The sequence below is a fragment of the Corvus moneduloides genome, chromosome 7 (genome assembly GCF_009650955.1).
Source record: "Corvus moneduloides isolate bCorMon1 chromosome 7, bCorMon1.pri, whole genome shotgun sequence".
In the NCBI taxonomy this organism is placed as follows: Eukaryota; Metazoa; Chordata; class Aves; order Passeriformes; family Corvidae; genus Corvus; species Corvus moneduloides.
Genome location: NC_045482.1, coordinates 13,620,442 through 13,638,378, shown reverse-complemented (window position 1 = coordinate 13,638,378; position 17,937 = coordinate 13,620,442). Strand labels below are relative to the sequence as shown.

Below are 17,937 nucleotides of genomic sequence, written 5' to 3'. Positions count from 1 at the left end.
GACCCTTTCTGTGAGTGCTGGTGGTGTGAGAGTGTTTAATCAAACCCTAACACCTCCCAAAGACATTACTGTCAGCACAAGAGGGATCTGGTTCAGGGCAAAGAAGGCTGTTGTATAGGGCCCAGCCCTCACCTCATTTGTTGTGGAAGGTGAAAGGTGTGTAGCTTTTGGTTTATTCTGCCTGGGGCCAGGGTGATGATAGTAGTGTAGATGCTCTTAAGGAAAAAGAATCATAATTTCTGTTTTCTAGTCTTTCAATGTTGCTGAAACCATTTTCTAGCTCTGCCTGTACCCCAGAATTGCTGGGGGCCAGAAGGTATCTTTCACCACACTCAGTGAAATGTTTTCTGGTGCCTCGCAGAGGTGCTGGGTGTATTCGGGCTGTGACCAAAGTCAGTCGCGATAGTGCTGTGAGCCCAGGACATGCTGCTTGTCATGTGTTCAGAAGAGGGTGTGGAGGGCAAGGGAATCAAGCCTTGAGAATTTTAAGATGGGAACCTGAATCATCATCCTCCTGTTTCAGTTCCTTGTCGCTGAGACACAGGTTGTGCATGTTTGTCTTAAAATGACGTCATTAGTGTTTATTGAAAAACCCTTGCTACTAAGGCTTTGAGAAAGAGGCATGAAGGCTTTTTACTGCTGATGTCAGATATCAACGTGTGCTCAGTACAAAGGGAGCAGGGGAATTGCTCTACATGTGGAAGAAAATATTAGATCCCTCCTGAAAGAAAGGAACTAGAGTTTTATAAATAAAATTGTCATGATATATTTGGGACATAAAATGAAAGTCTATTAGAATGTGCACACAGATAGAGAGAGAGAAATTGGACACCTCTGCTGTGGCATTTTTCAAGCCTAAGCGCTTTACTTTGCAATTTTAATAGTACTCCTTTAAGGTCATTTTTTGTATATAATTTTAATACGTAGTCTGTTGCTTTAACTACTTTCATTAAATTTTTATGAGCCTTTTCAGAAAATCAGATGGGAAAATGCAAATAAATTATGCATTTTATTTAGTATGTAGTAGATACAGTATTACTGTATGTATAAACAAATAAAAATGTTTATTAATATAACAAACACTATGTTGAAAGATCGTGCTGTAGTCTATAAACCACACAGGCTATAAAGAATCACTTTGAGTTTAAGTAGCTAGTTCCAGACCAAACCTCTGGATTTGGAACAATACAGAGTGATAGTATAAAAAGATTCATTATCTTAGGTATTATATTAAAAAGGGGGGTGGCTGGGGGGGCGGTCATGAATTATGAGGCACAAGATTGAAGCTGAAAACCTTAAAACATTCATTTTCTGAGAGCAAGTACTTAATATTTTATAAAACCCCACAGACTCTCTGGCTGCTTAGTTTTGCCTTTTCTATCCTTCTTCCCCTCCTGGCAGAGCTCACCAGTAGTCTTAAAATTCTGACCTGAGCACTCACCAGTCAGCACAGTGCTGTGTGTCAGTCAGCGATTAGCTTACCTGTCTTTTTACTGCTCCTTCACCCTGTGAGATGCCAAAGCAACAGAGAAAGTATGTGTAGGTAGTGAATCATATCAGTGTTAAGAGATGTGGGTATATACTGGATTTCTTCAGGTCAAAATAATGTGCTCATTTAACTTCTGTTCGATGAGAAAATCCCAGCACCATAGGAGAAAACTTCCTAGCACCACTTGTGCAGATCAACACAACTTTGTTTTCATGCCAGTTTGGGGGGTTTTTTTAGGGGAGTTTTGGGGAAGTTTTGACATTCGTCTGTATGTGTTGTACTTCACATCAACTCTAGATAGAGGAATCTTCTCACCTAGAGTAAAAAATGGTAAAACGATCAAAATATAGAGCGAACTTCGCCCTTGTTTATTTGAGCAGTTTCACACCTCACAGGTAGTTCTGCTCATTTCAGTGTTCCTCAGGCCTCAGTGATAATGTGTCTGCAACAAGAGCTACTTTCAGACCTGTATGACTTGGCATTAAAAGCTCCGCCTCTGTCTTTCTTTGATCTTGTTACAGTAAATACTTTATGATTCAAATTGAAAGAAGGAAACTTAGCCATTTTTAAGGAAGTTTTCATAGCTAAAGAAGCAGAAACAGTAACTCTTCGAGTTTAATGATGAGTGACGTTTACAGCTCATGAAGAGTCTTCACTTCCACTGTAATTTGCATTAGCAGAACAGAGTGCCTGTTTTAGTAGTGATTTTTAGAAAAGGGAAGCCAGGAATAACTGCTGTAGTAAATAGCAACAATTAATGAGAGGGCAAACAATACTAGAATGACTAATACTGAAATACACTTTTGCAAGTTGAGCTTTCATTTGTAAGTGTAAAGTGCTTGTAACCTTTGGTAAGGAATTGTCCTTAAACTTCAAATAGAATTTCTTAGTGCCTTCAAATAAATCAATCGCCTTGTAGTTTTCAGTTAAGCAATTTAATTGCTTAATCAGACTAAGAACCTAGTGATTAAAATTTAACAGTCATGTGGTATCAGACAATATCAATATTAGTTCTTACTCAGGGTAGCTGGTTTAGATCAAACTGAATGAAATAGAAGGCATGTTAGCAATATGCTTGAGCATGCAGGAATGTCATCTAAGTCTTCTCCAGAGTTACGGGTACAGGCATTGAAGAGTGACATAGCAATAAGACTGTATTAAAGCTGCCACAAAACACCAACTCTCAGTTCTTAACAAAAGAATCAGAGAGCTTCTGTGCTAGAACAGCTTTGAGGGTTGTTGGATTTTTTAATTATCTACGTTGAAAAAAATTAACCCATTCTGTGAAGACCATCTATGCAAGAAGGGACCATTCTCTCAGAACTGACCTGAAATAAAGAAATAGCAAAAACAGTTTGAGAACATAATGAAATGCTGTGCAGAGATCTATAGTCTTGCCATTCAAAAGCGCACCAGTGTTGCAGGAATATGGGTAGTCTTGATCAGAAGTTATCGGAGGTGCTGAATACTAATTCTCTTTTGAGTTGGTATAATACCAAGTGCAGTGAGATTTTTGGCCCATGGTTCTATGTGTTTTCATAATGCAGGCAATGAGGAATTGATAGGAACAGGAAGCAGCAGCATGTTTTTTGGGGGGAAGGGGAGGTTGTTATTGTTCTGGACAGCTTTCATCTGTAACACATCCCAGAAAGTTAACAGTGGTCATGCTGGATCAGACAAAAAGTCTGCATGGCCTGTGTCCTCTTTCTGATAGTATCAAATGCTAATGCCTCATGAGAAATGCAGAGATATGACAAGTTTGTCTTACTTTTCTCCAAGAGCTCTCCCCACCTTCGGATACTCAGGGACTTAAGGACTGAAGGCAAGAATAGCTTCTATTTAGCTGATAATCTTCAACAGATCTTGTATCTCTTGAGTTTTCTTACTTCCCTTTTAGCATATGTAAACTCTTGGTATCCACAACAACAAAAAGAATCGTTCACATAAATGTTTATCAGCGTTGTTGCTGTGAAGAGAAATTATGACTGATTACCCATTTCCTTCTTTTTCTCTTTCAGCAAGATCTGAACCCAAGTAGTAGCTTTCAGCTCCTTCCTGGGGGACTGCTTTTTTGCAGGGGGGCCAATTAAGCATATGGTAGAACAGCCATTACATTTTTTATTCTACTAACATTAGCCTCAGTGTTTCAAAATCTGATTTTAGCTTTTTGCTCTGAAGTGAATTCCATAGTATGTTTCACTGTCCAATATGAGGGTTGACATACTGTGAAGCTGTAGAAACAGCTCTGAAGAAGAAGCTGTCAAGCAGCTCTGATTAACCATGTGCTAATATATGCAAAGTTTTAAGAATTGTGTTAATATTTTAGTGATTGATTGCCATAAGTCTATACTCAGCCACAGTATGGCTTGTTTTGCATTATCTTTTTGAGAATATGGAATGGCATGCATTATACAGATTAACCAATATTTCCTCAGAACGTGGAGAAAATACTGGTCCACAGTCAAAGACTAAAGAAGGTGAAAATATTTGATGAAAAATAGGATACAGGGCAGAATACAAATGCTAGTGTTCACTCTTGATACACAAGAAAAATTAACATAATCATATTGATGATAGTAGCTTTTTATGTAAGGATATCACTGAACATGAGAGCTCTTTTCTTACTCACTTGGTCAACTTGAAAAAGTTAACTGCAGCACTAGCCACTGTAAAAAAAAGGCAAAATAGAATGTTCCGATATTGCTAGAGAAATCTGGCCGAGCTGCTTAATATCGGTGACATTGTTCAAAATATTTGTTCTTAATGTTTATGAGACTGACTTTTCTTGTAGTTGGAGCAAAAGCTTATGATCTCAAGAATATAAGTGATATTTGTTATTTAGTTTTAAAAAGCTACTGGGCTAATAACACAAGCAGTAGTTTCTAATTTTCATACGGTCGTAGCATGAGTGGAGGAGTGATGTGTTTGCAAAGAATGAAGTTTTATAGCTTTATGTTGTATGACTATACAGCCTTCATTTGTAAGTAAACTGTGTCTGTAGGCAATATCTGGATTTTAGGGACAAAGGGATATCAACATGCTATCCTTTTAGTATTAAAAAAGGAAAACACAATATTCCAAATGACATTACTATAGAAAGGAAATTGTTGCAAATGATTCAGGGTATTAAATGGCAATATGTCATGTGCAATATCATATTAGAATTTGAAAACCTTTTACGTGCTAAATCTCAAATTAGCCTACCAGGGAAAGGTTAATAAAAATATCATTTCTTTCTGTTTATTTGTGCTGTATATCTGACAGCATTTTCTTGAACACACATTTATATCCTGGTTGGGTCATGATCAACAGTCACTCCTGTTTGGCACATTAATGTCATTACTTTGACTCCATGAAGGTTCTCTGCCTAGAGGTCAGGTCCTGCTAAAGTAAACTGTCAGGCTCAAGGAAAACCAAAGCTGTGATTAAGGATTTGCAGATTCCGATTTCAGAAGTTAGCATCATGCAGCATATTTTGGATGGATTCCATCAATCTTGACCAAAGACCCATTAAACATCAGCAAAGGAAGAAACCATTACTTAATATAAGAAAAAGAACAAATCAAAGCACATTGCTTGGGAAGGGTGGGGGTTTTTTAATATATTAATACTTCTAATTTGTTTAATGCTGTAGATCTAGAAAAAGAACACAGGAAAAATTTACTAATTAGTAATGTGGATAAGTGTCTTCCAAATTTTTTTAAACTTTTTTCTTTTTTTTGACTGGACTGTACTCACCACATGGACACACAAGAGAAAAAATAACCCAGGGAAAATACTGCAACAAACTATTCTTGTGAACTACAGTTGGCAGAGATGCTCTTGCCTCAGAAAGCTCACATGATGATGTGTTTAAGGCATGAAATAATATTTCAGAACTACTGATAATCTATGATGACGTATCTTTTTGCTCTTTATACTTCTAAAGCTATTACTTCTTTCCAGACATTTGATTCCTTGAACTAAATGAAAACAGCACTTTCAAAGAGTGAACAGTTTCCTCTTGAAAGGCACATGAGCCCATTTGTTTCTTCTTACTCTTTCAGCAAGACATGGATGTAGCTGAGGATGGCTTTCTGATTTGCTAAAATATCAAAAAGCTTTTTTTAAATCCACAGTTCACTGCTTTGAATTCACTACAGGCTGAACTTCATAACATCTGACACTCATGCTGTAACTTGTGTAAAATGAGTTATTGTTGCCTGCCTCTCCGTGGGCAGGGATGTAATGCCAAAGCGTGGTGCTTGCAGAGTACGTGATCAAAAGACATACAGCTGGCATAAGCTGGCAGACAGTGGAAAAGTGTTGATTTACTCCAGCTGAGGATTTAGTCACTAGGCTTGAACCAGACTGAAAATTAACCTACCTGTCCTACTTCTGGAGTCCCTTGAGTACACTTAGGCCTTGATCTTGAATTAAGGCTCTTGAAAATTGCAGTTGCTGTCGACTGTTCTGCACAAAGATGAGAGTTCAATGTTAATTTAGGGTGTTTCACTGAACTGATGTATTTTGATTGGATTGCTGTCTTTTTGAAAAACTCCTCTGTTTCTGTAGAAAAGTTGCCTTTGTAATACCAGACTTTGAAATTTTGTCCGAGGATCCAACCACCAAGTAGCTGAAGTACATTAAACCGGGCACTGAGTTTTGCACCTGATCCATGGTATTGTATCCGTTTTCTGACACAGTTGATCAAGCATCTGGTTATCCAAGGACTGGATTATCCTGATCTACTCATAGCTAGACTCTGGTTCATGCTTCAAGAGTGTATGGGATCACTGAGCAGAATGATGTGTTTTCTGGTAATATTGAGTCCCAGCTTAGAGGAAACCCTTATTTTTCTAAGATATACCATTGGGTTTGTCTGTGTTAAAATGTCATTTGGCTGTGCTTAACCATGATGTCCTGGTTGCAGTATCACTATGACTGCTGCTTACCATCCTGAAGACATTTGGAATTTTTGATCATAATTTAGGATGGGATGTTGAGTAATTTCTACAGAAATGTCCCCATTGGGTGGTAAGGGGCACCAAGAACTGGAATGACCCTTTTTTCTGTTTTGACACCACATTTCTGCGGTCTGGTACCATGGTAAGTGTGTGTACATGTACTGCTCTCCATTTATTGGGCTAGTGACAGGGAACAGAGGAATGTCATTTGTACACAGATGAGAAAAATGGGTAAGAAAAGTTTGTATTCATTTGCTCTTTAAATCCTATTCTAAGTTGTTCCATGCAGCAATTTTATTAGCTTTTCCAGTTTGCTATTTAAACACATTGTACCAATGCAGAACTGAATACTGAAAAGATCCTAAATACATAAATTGGTAATTAATAGCATACCATCTTGAGAATACTGAAAATTGCTGCAGGAGAAACTAAACTCGGAGATCAGGGGAGGTTCCCTTTTCCATGGGGGATATTCAAGGCTAGATGCACATTTGTTAAGCAGCTAGGATTGTAACGAGTTTTCAAAAAACAGATTCATGAAATGGTCTTTATTTAGGATATCTTTCATCCTTGCCAGTGTTTTTTTTAAATACAGCTTTTCCATTAAAATGACACGTCAGGACATACCTAGCAAGGGAGCTGCAAACTTCTTACAGGTGCTAAAACATATATAAAGTGTAATGCAGTAAATTGTATAGACTAGGCCTCAGAGTTAACCAGTATAGCTGAAGTAGTATTTTGTTGGTTTGGGGTTTTTTTTAAGCAGGCTGGGAGTGTAATATTGTAATCCAGTTGTGACTCATGCCTGTTGAAAACTCAGAAGACAGCCAGATGTTATTGGGTGAGAGTCTGTATCTTTGCACACTACAGAACAGCTTAGCAAAATCCTTTGCTGGAGATCTTCAGAGGAAAACTTTCTTGCCATTAGGTCCATACATTGGACTTTTTTTTCCTAAGGATTCAGTTTTGTGGAAGAAAGCCTTGAAAATACAAGTTTACCCAGATCCAACTAATGTTAGAAGAACATGTAATGTAGATGTGAAAATTGAGCTTTCCTTCCCTAAAAGTTGCAGTGAAGGATCTGGTTCACAGCCTACTTGCATGCAAAGCTTGAAAGGTTTCCTTTCAGTCTCTTTTGAATTATTGGTGAATAGAAGGGAAAAAATTATTGTTCAGATGGAGGAATTTGTCCCACTTCGCAGTTATTCTAATATGGCAAGAGGGAGCTGTATTCTTTGAGGATTTTTTGTTTTTCTAAAAACAATCCTCATCTCTGGAATGAGAGCAAGTGAAGAAGTTTCAGTACAGGGCATAGTTTAAGGGGTGAAAAAGAGAAAAAAGTTGAAGCATGTAAAATAAAGCTTGGTTAAAGTCCCAGTATCACTACAATGATGGATTCAGCTTTGAGGAATCTGTAATAAAATAGTGCTATCAACTTTATAAGTATTCAAATGATCTTAAAAAACTCAGTAGGAAATAAAAAGGAACCTTTGCTGAGGACTTTCCTTGAAAATCTTCATAATCCTTTCAAATTCTGCAGGGCTTTTGAGTCTCAGCCGTGCCGGATAACTCTTTCTCTTAGTTAATAGTAGGTTTTACAAAGTTCTATATATTCCCATTTAAGTGTTGGATTTTTGAAATGAACTTTTCAAAACTGTTTCAGGACAAATATTATTAAACTCATAAACAAAGCAATTTCAAAAATATGCATGACTTTGTGAATGGCCTTGTAAATAGAGACAGATTGATTACAGGTATATGTCTACCTTCTTTAAAGGTTATCTGCTGGCAACTTCAAGCAAAATGTGCATTAATTTCTTAAACTGAAAATTAACCTATGCACTTTCCTTTGAAACACAAATAGATAAACAGAAGAAAATAGATTTTCATAAATTCTCCTGGAAGTCAATCTATAAACCAAACCAAGTGTAGATTAGGAGTGAAAGATGCAAGTTCACTACTTCTTTTCGTCTGCTTTATTTTAAAGTGCTGTGAGGAACAAATTGTTTTGCATTCCTATGCTAATAGGACACACTAATCACTGGAAAAGGTGATTCTGGTTTTGTTCAGGATTTATGAATTAAGGGTTATTACTGGAAATGGCTCATTTACTCTGTATGGGCCTGAGACAGAAAGTCTGAGTCCTCTGAAGCTTTTGTAAATACACGTTGCAGAATCTTCCCAGACTGAGATGTTTGCCTGTTTGTAGCTGCCTAATCCAGAAGTGGTTCTCTGACAAGGTTAATGCCCAGTTAATTGCTCCTAGCCTTGACACACAGTTTAATTGCTATTTGGCCCACATATGCTTGTTGCTTGCTCTGTGTAGAATTCTAGCGGATGTGGTGATGCAAACTACAGGCTGGTGGAGGGCAAACAAAATAAATACAGTATTTTATGTTCTTTTAATTCAGGGCCAAGTGGATTTGGATGAAGTGTTTATTTAGTTTGCTGGTTGCTTCAGATGCTGTGGCATATTGATTCCTTTTATTACTAGCAGCCACTTAACCTGACCTCTCTCAGATCCAGTATTTTAAAAGCCATAAATTTTAACTTTACTTATGAGCAAGGACTGAAATGCTGGGAAAGCCTTTTTATTAGCAGAGCTTTGCCTTCTCCCTGTTCATGTGTCACCCATGGCAACAATATTTAGAGCATCTTAAATTAGAGCGGCTGTTGGGCAGCTCGGTAGTAGTGGGGTTAGCAATAAAAAGAGCACATAAATATCTCAGGCATGTAGGATTCACTGATCAAAGTGTGGGCAGGTGTACAAAAGCAATGCCATTGCTAGCAAAAGGTATCCTTTTCCTGGTTTTTTTTTATTAAAAATCTCTCCTTTCTTAATGTTCACAGATAAGGAAGATTTTTTTTTAATTGCAAGTTAAATTGCTGATATTGAAATGTATTTTCCTTTTCTGCCTTAGCTTTTTTTTTTACAATAATAATCTTCCTTGTTTCAATAGGCTAAATTCATCACCAAACAACTCTTAAAGCAATCTTTAACATACAGCTTATGTAAGTATTTATAAAAATATGCCCAAGCCAAAAGTTGATGCATAAAAATGACATGCCACTCTTTGAATTATGAGTAATATGATGGTTATGAATTTCTTTCTGCATTCACATGTAAAGAACTCAAAAAAGCTTTGAATTAGTGAAGTAAACACAAAGCTTAATATGAACTTCTTGCATCTAATTTGTTACTTCTGATTTAAATCAGTAATTTTTAAAAATATTATTTCAGGCTTGTTGACTAAGATTGAGTAATAATTTAGCAGCTTGTTTCAAAGTAGGGTTAAGGCCTAACAAAATAGATCATAACCATGAATTTAATGTAAGTTTTGGCTTGCTTTCTTCTGTTTTGGTACTGAAAAAGTTTTTCCATCTGTCCTACAGATCAAAGGTAACACTCTAGATGTTAGCTTCATACTGTCAGAAGTGACTTTGTTTAAATATTAGTGCAGGGACTCTTTGCTTCATGTTAAACTTTGGCCTGGGAACAAAAATGTTGGTTTAGTTTGAGAAGCATAATTTATATCAATTAGTCCCAGAAAGTGTCACATTTCCCTGTCTTTTAAAGCTGGATTTAAATGTTTGACCTTTTCAGGGGGCGGGTGTAGAAGTAGAAATAAAGCAATCACAGGGCACTGGAATTTTTTTGCTACTACTCAGTTCCAGACTGATCAATTTACAAGGTGCCTGAAACCACTGGGGAATCCTATTTTCTAAAAACTGGACTTTTTCCTGTCCGCATTGCTTCTCCTATTGCAGTTTTCCTCTAGCAGGTTGTAACAGCTATATCTAAAGTCAGTTTATACATAAATATCCTTGAGGAGAAAGCTCCTGCTTTGTACAAGATAAGTAGCTTGCTTTATATTGGGACCTGTTTGGAGGGCAAATGCTTCAGTTTGCATCAACTAGAGGGAGAACACCCATCTGCTGGAGAAGGAGAGATTCAGATGCCTAGGAAAACTTCACCAGATGCAGAGCTCTGCTGTGAAGTGGAAGGTTATGTGAGAGGGTAGACTTTTGTAGCCACATGAAGAAAACTAATTATTGCAGCAGATAAGATCAGAGGGGTTTTATGCAAAGACAGGCGTGGCTGCATTTTGTCTGACATTCAGCATTAACCTGGGAAGTGCACGTTCCCCTTCACTGAGGTTTTTGCTTGAACCTCTGCCTTTGCTTCTAGTTCTTGTTTAATATTGTTGCACTGGAAAACTTGTTAGCATTTTTGAGATGTTTAATGCCATACATATTCTTTTTGAAATATTAGCACGTTGCATTGCAGTGTTGTTGTTTGTTAGGGATAAGACTGTAGAAAGCAGCGACACCAGCATATGTTTCTAAGATGACAGTAGTGCATTTTCACTTCTTGCCTAATGGCTACCTTATTCCAAGCATTTGGTTTTCAGCTGGCTAAAGCTCATCATACCTTCTGAGCCCCAAATTGTGAACTGCCATTATTCATAGCTGAAATTGTCATTTGTGCAAATATGGGCTAAATTGCAATCATTATATGTAGTAAAATAGATTGAGATATCTGTAAACCTGAAGACTGTAGCTGTCTCTTACAATCAGAGAACATGTTAAATTCTTCTATTCTTTGATTTCTCTTTTTTAGATTTTATTTTCTGTCAGCTGGGGTGTTCTTCTGCTTTCAGTATTTCTGCTTATAATTTGGAATGCTTGGATTGAAGTATTAAATGAGCAAGACTATATATCTTGTCTTTAATATGTAAGTGCAAGATAATGATTCTTCTCTTGCTTTTTATCAAGCCCTTAATCTTTTCTATGCCACCTGTATAAATTAGTGTTGAAGAAAAAGCTACAGTGTGATCTAAGACTTTTCTACAGAAATGTTATATTAAAGCTCTTCATTTGAAAATCACAAGCTCAAAGATGTAATGACTTTCAGATTCCTCTTTCCTAAATCATTCTCTGCATTGAATTGGTGGATGATTGAAGAAGTATCTGAATATAAAAATATAAGTGAGAGAAAAAAAATCCTTTGTTAGTTGTGCATACTGTGAATCCTACCAGAAATAAATGAAACTACATTAAACAAATGGTTAAGAAAGAATGGAACATGAAGTAATTTGATCACCATATGATGTTGCAATCTTGTGGAGTGAGCAGTTGGATCAGCTAGGTTGTGGTAGGCCTGAGTTCAGTGAGCCCAAGCAGAACATCATGAATGTTACTCGAGGTGTGTGTCCAAAGCGGAGCAGGCACCGAGCTGTACGTGCTTCCTTCAAAGCTGTTGGCATATCTCACTCTGAGTCCTACCACTGAAGAAGCTTGGTGCTTCATGCTTAAACAGTTGTTTGCCTGCTAAAATTAGTCCCATGCTCTCTCCAGCATCCCAGCATCCACAGGGTAGAACACTTATTGTGTTCATAGCCATTTTCTCTTCCCTAGTACCACATGAACCTCCACCATGCGCATGCAATAGGAACCAGGACTGTGTGCGTTCAGGGCACTGGTAAAAATAGAATCAAATTATTTATAATTTATTACAACTTTGTGTTTATTGTATTTTCTCAGTCTCAGTGATCTTTCCCTTCTTTTTTCCTTTATAGGTTTTTTTTTACTTCGCGGTGTCTTTCAAAATGTACATAGTAAGTTGGTCTAACTCACATAAATATGTTCCTCTAAATATTCTCCTTTAGGCAAATTCCTGTAGTTTTGGTTTTCAAGAAGAAACATTATGTAAAAAATAAAGTTAATGACAAATATATAAAATGTTTACTCTTTAAGATGTCTTGCAAGTTGTATTTCATATAGAGTGGCAGTGATTCGTGGCTTCTCTTCATGATTCCCTCTGTACGTGCCTTTGGGGTGGCTTGCATTGCCCACAATGCTGTGTCATTTGTTTCCCTTCGATTTTCATGACTGACATCTTGCTTTTGGCATATTTCCTTCAGCTGGGCTATAAAAAAAAGAGAGGAATGTGCAGATGTGGGAAAAAGATAATCTTGGGAAGACCTGTCTAATAATAATAGTTACAAAAGAACAGAAAGTAGGTTACATTTACTGGTACATTAAGAATTTAAAAATCTGTGTTAGTCATGTTGGCATTGAGCAGAAAATTAAAGTATGTATAAGAGCATCTTTCAGTTAAAGAATGATCAGTTACAGATAACATCTAAGAACCAGCAATTTGGTTTCAGCCAGTCTAGGCAGGTACTGATGTCAGTTGTTGTTTTCTCTTATAAATTCAGGAGAGATGTATAAAGTAATTCACCATTTATAAGAACAATAAAGTAGATGCTTCAGTTGGCTTTTTGTCATTGTACTACAAGAAGCAGTAAAAGAAGAGCTCAAGAATTTAAAATCCGTAAAAAGAAACATTTTAACACAGTGAGCAATTGAATTTCTTCTTGCCAAACTATGTTTTTGTACTAAAAATCCAGGTAAGGCTAGATATAAACACACACCATGTATCTCCCGAAATGCCACTTGTTAATAACTTGTAGAAGATAAGAGAGGGTTTTTGTTGTTTTATTTGTTGGTTTGGGTTTTTTTTTCCCCATGAGATAAATAATCATGTTTTCAGGTGTACAGCAGTTCTAAAAGTCTGCAGAAATGGGAAAGGTACTGGGGTGGGTGGAGGAAGGAAATTTCCCAATTTGGGATGTGGTCCTTGTCCATTATGGAGTCTTGTGCATTTCTCTGGAAAGCATCCGGTAATAGATGCTGGCTCAGAAAGCACGGGGACAGATCTCCCTGCTTAGGGAAGCTTTTTAGCTCCTGTATCCTTAGCTGTGCTCTAATATGTGATTGCTGCAGCTCTACAATGAAAGGGAAAAAAAGGAATAAAAGCTGAATTGTAAAAAAATATGAAGTTCTCACTGTTGTTAGTGAAATTTCATACTAAATTATTACAGTCTTAGAACAGGCCAGCTGAATGCTCAGTACCAGTCTGTGAGTAAGGGTTCTCAGTAAGTTTTTGAATAAATGAGGACACCTCATAGCATGCCAGGGTGTCTAAGGACTGAGTCACAGTGTGTGGGGAGGCTGAGCACACAGCTTGCTGTTACATGTGACATATGATGCGTCACTCCAAACTTCAGGTGTTGACTTGGATTTTCTTGGGAATGGCCTTCATCCATTGCAGTCTTCCAGTCTGAGTAACTGGCTCAGCGTTATATAAAACAGACTGTAACCAGCATTTAACTTGAGACTTTTTTTTTCAGGTAATGGAGCTTAGGGCAGTAATTGAGTGCAGTACAGCTTGTTCTGGGATGTGTGCGTGAGCACTTCTGTACTTTTTTGGCCATCCAGCCATCTGTTGCAGCAGTCTGGAGTCAGCCCTGGCTGCTGGTCCTCCCCGAGCCATGGGCCCACATGGCCCTGCTGGAGGCAGGAACATGCCCAGCACTTCCTTGCAGACTCTGCAGTTGCCTTGAAGCCATTCCCGGTGGATGCTCCTCCCTGGAGGCTCGGCCTGCAGTGTGCTGGGGGCCTGCTGCCTGCAGGGCACCCAGACTGCAGCCCCTGGCAGCCTTTGCCCTCCTCCCCGGGCAGCCCTTGGTTTGCAGCCCAGCCTGGCTGAGTGCTGCTGTGCCCTGTGTCCTGCCAAACAGCCCACCAAGGCTGGCTGCTGACTGAAACTTGACAGAGCTTCCTCTCTGCTGATCAGTGCCTTTCACTTGGCCTTTTTTCACACCATTATGTTTCCCTTGGTTTTTTTCCATCTCAGCCTGTGATAGGCGCCACAGTGCTTCGTACTGATGCACAAGTTTTTAGTGATTTTAAGCCCCTTTATGTTGGGTGCAGGTCATTCCTCTAACTCTATTTTAGCACTTGCTAATTTGTCAATAATGGTAGTCTCCAGAATGGCAATTAGTGAACAGAAGAAGGTTGCACTATGTGATGGAGCAGCCAGTCTTCCCTTACACCTGTTTGTCTCCACACATACCCCCAATCTCCCACTTGTTTTCAGCTACATATTGGTCTGCAGGTAATGGAATCGTAAATTGCTTTATGTAGGCACTACTGACAAGTCTCTATTTGGTGCCAATTCTCAGCTTTTTTGCTTTTAAGAATTTACTGAACATGCTGTTCAGAATTACTTGCACTCTAGGATTGCTAAAATCAAGCATATCATATTAATATAGCTGTCTCTTCTGTGACCCTTGAATCCCTTCAGACATGACAGTATGGACATGTAGGTGAAGGGCTTCTGTTATGTTCTCCTCCGGCTTGTGTTAGTACTACTTTAAAAGTTGAAAGCAAAAGCACTTGAGTTCTCAGAGAGAAGGTATATTGCAAGGCAGTCTGTTCCTCAGTGTTTCTATGACACGTTTATTGTTCTGCCATATAAAAACTAAGTAGATGGTACAAAGGCTTTTAAATTAAGCTGTGAATTTCTTCATTGATTGGAGTGCATCTATTCATTGAATTTAGTTCTTTACCTATTCCGCTATCATTTTATTAATACTAATTAGCACAAATGCTGCCACAAAATAAAGACTTTCTAAGGTCATAGAGTCAAGCATTCAAAGAGGAGGAATGTTCGGCAGACTCAGCATTTTCTCTGTTTTTCTATGAAGTGCTTTCTTATGCCTGTAATCAGGGAACAAGGCAGCAACAGCAACATCATTTATGATAACCTGTACTTTGGTTGTTTCTTGAAAAAGCTGCCGTGCATGTTGGTATCACAGCACCAGTTTCAGCTTGAAGAAGAAGGTTGGCTAAAACTTAGAACTAATAATGTATCTTCTCTCAGGTGAAATGTATTTGAAAATATCAACCATTTATACAACCTATCTCCTAAAAAGCAAAACACTTGTTGTGTAGCAGTGTTTGTTTTTGTGAGTCTAAAGATAATGCTCTCCTTGAGACTGTTAGCAATGTCCAGTTGGACATCACTGGCAAAGGTGGAAGAAGCAGCCTCATTCTCATCACTGGTGTGGGCTTTACGGTGGCACAGAGCGAGCCAGCTATTGCCCATCACTTTGTCAGACCTGTAAATTGTGTGCCATTCCCTGCTAGTCTGAATGGGGTATCTGCTGAACTAGGTTTAACTTGATGTTATTTTTAGAACAAATTACATTGATTGCATACTATTTCAAAGGCCCCAAGTAATAAAGTACACAATTAAATGTATCTGACTAGTTGAATTTCTCTGTGTGGTTTTTGGTATAAAAACTTAACCATTTGTTTTCCAGACTCTTCTGGCAAAGATTTTGGTCCTACTCTGGGATTAAAGAAGTCCAGTTCTCTTGAGAGTCTTCAGACTGCTGTGGCTGAAGTAAGGAAGAATGAACTCCCTTTTCACAGACCCAGGCCTCACGTGGTGCGGGGTCGGGGATGTAACGAGAGTTTCCGAGCTGCCATTGACAAGTCTTACGAGGGACCTGAAGATGGAGAGGAGGGTATGTTGTCGATGGCACTGACTGAGGGAGCCACCTTCACTTAGCACTGCTGAGGGCCAACTCTATAGAGCACCATGAGCAAGTGATTTAGTCCAGTTGAAAAGCTGATCACATTTTAAAAGCTGTTCACATCTTCCACTGAATAGAGCTGTCTTTGTAGTACCCCATCCAACCTTGACTGGGTTTAGTGTAAAGTCTTTCACTGATCTCCTTTGGGGCAGGGGTGGGTTGGAGGATTTAGAACTCAATCCTTAAATAATTACGTTTTTCAACTTCAAGAAGCAGCTGCTTTCTTCAGATTACATTAAAAATTATCTCTCTTGTTTTACAATTCCCCCTTTTCCAGTCAGGAAATTTGTTTCATGTTGTAGATAAGGCAGAGTGTATTGATAGCACCCTGCTGCTCGTTCTGCCACTATGGGTTTTATAGACCCCAGTCTGGAAATACATCTCCTTTAGTACGGAGCGTAAAACTGTGCTTGGATCCTGAGCCCCCCAAACTGAAAGAACACAGCTCTTTTCCAGCCAGACAGAACGTTTTATCTATTTCTTGTTCAGCCACTAAAATAGAAAGATTCCAAGGAGTGAATGAAGTCATTTTGTTGCATAGGTTGGTTGTGTCAGTCACCACAATCTCTTGTTGAAGTAAGCTCTCAGTGTTTGAAACCCAGCACATGGTTTTCTTGAGCTCATGGAGGTTAACAAGCTAAATTTCAGATAGAATAGTACTTTACTCTGACAGGATTTTTATATCAGGAACAATAACTAGAAAACAATTCATAAAAATAATTCTGTCTTTAATTTACAATACAAATCTGTTTGAATCCACTAGATCTGTTTAGTCTGCTTTTTAAATTATTCAATTAAATGAGTAAGTGTTGTGAGTCATTTGAGCTCTTGTAGACACTCGTTGCTGTATTTCCCATGTTTGTATTTCAGTGGCCCGTAGCCATCCTCACTGCTTCTTTTTCATTCTGTGCAGATGGTGGCTCTGATAAGAGCTCTCACTGTGGTCAAGAAGCTCAAAATGTGGAGTCTGCCCCTCCAGGGAACCCTGAAATAGAAGATGCAGAAATCAAAGCAAAAAAAGACAAAAAAAATAGGGAGAAAGAGAAGAAAAAGGGCAAATCTAAAATCAAAGAGAAGAAAAGGAAGGAAGAAAATGAAGATCCAGAAAAGAAAAAGAAGAAAGGCTTTGGTGTCATGTTGAGGTATGGCATTTTACAAAGCAAAACAGTCACCCATTCTCGTTATAAGATAGGAAACAACCAATGCTCTCATAAAGTAGTGGAAAAATTATTTCACTTGGACTCAAATAATGTTTATGTTATTGAAAAAGAAAGCAGTTTATACTTTTACACCAAACTTGTAACTGCGGCAGAAGACATTTGGCAGACAAAATGTCTTTTTGTGCCTTTGAAATGCATTCCCATATGTCAGAAAAGATTCAAGGTTTCAAGCTTAAAACAAGCACGTATCGATGGGGAAGGATTTGTGGGGAGTGTTTCTGAGTAATACAAGTTCTGCTCCCACACTCAGACCTTTACCTTCTCTTCCCTTGCATATTTGCTTCCTTCACAAGCTGTGGGGAGAGCAGAATTCCTTGGGTTAGTGTAAAAGGCCTACTAACATTTGCAGTTGCTGAAAACCACTACCTGTGATAAAATCTTAGCTTTGTGGCTCCAGCCATTGCCTGCAGTGAACAAAAGCTCACTGTCCTCCCTGCCCAGCATGCAAGTGTTTGAACTTTTCTGTGGATATTTGTTCTGTGTCTCTGTATATGCTGGAGTCATCAGAGTTCTTCAGGCTGTTTCCTTGCTCTTGGTGGAACCTTTGGTGCTGTAGGCACTCTGGTTGCTATCACCCTTCCTTCTGGTATCTGTTCTGTCTATTGAGGATTTAAGTGTTTCTGTTTAAGTAGATCTTGGCATTTGATACAGGGTATGTGATGAAATTTTTTGGTCACCTGGAGGAGATTAAACTGAAGGACCATGTGGTTACTTATGCCACTGAACACTTAACATTAGCTTTAGGAGGCTATTGGTGTTTCTTGTCATGCTGTATTGTAGACAAGACATATATGAAAGCCACAATCATTGCTTAGACAAGGATACATTTAACT

General features: G+C 38.3%; 1 protein-coding gene across 2 annotated transcripts in view; it reads left to right on the top strand.

Moving 5' to 3' along the window:
- PARD3B (par-3 family cell polarity regulator beta) overlaps positions 1-17,937 on the top strand; it is a 402,476-nt gene that overhangs the window by 246,883 nt on the left and 137,656 nt on the right. Inside the window, exons 17-18 of one of the 2 annotated variants that reach the window (XM_032114586.1) lie at positions 15,609-15,815; positions 16,798-17,026. In XM_032114586.1, coding sequence (XP_031970477.1) covers positions 15,609-15,815; positions 16,798-17,026 — 436 coding nt within the window. Of the gene's footprint in view, positions 1-15,608; positions 15,816-16,797; positions 17,346-17,937 lie in introns of those variants that run through there. The other variant, XM_032114585.1, reaches the window with a different exon arrangement.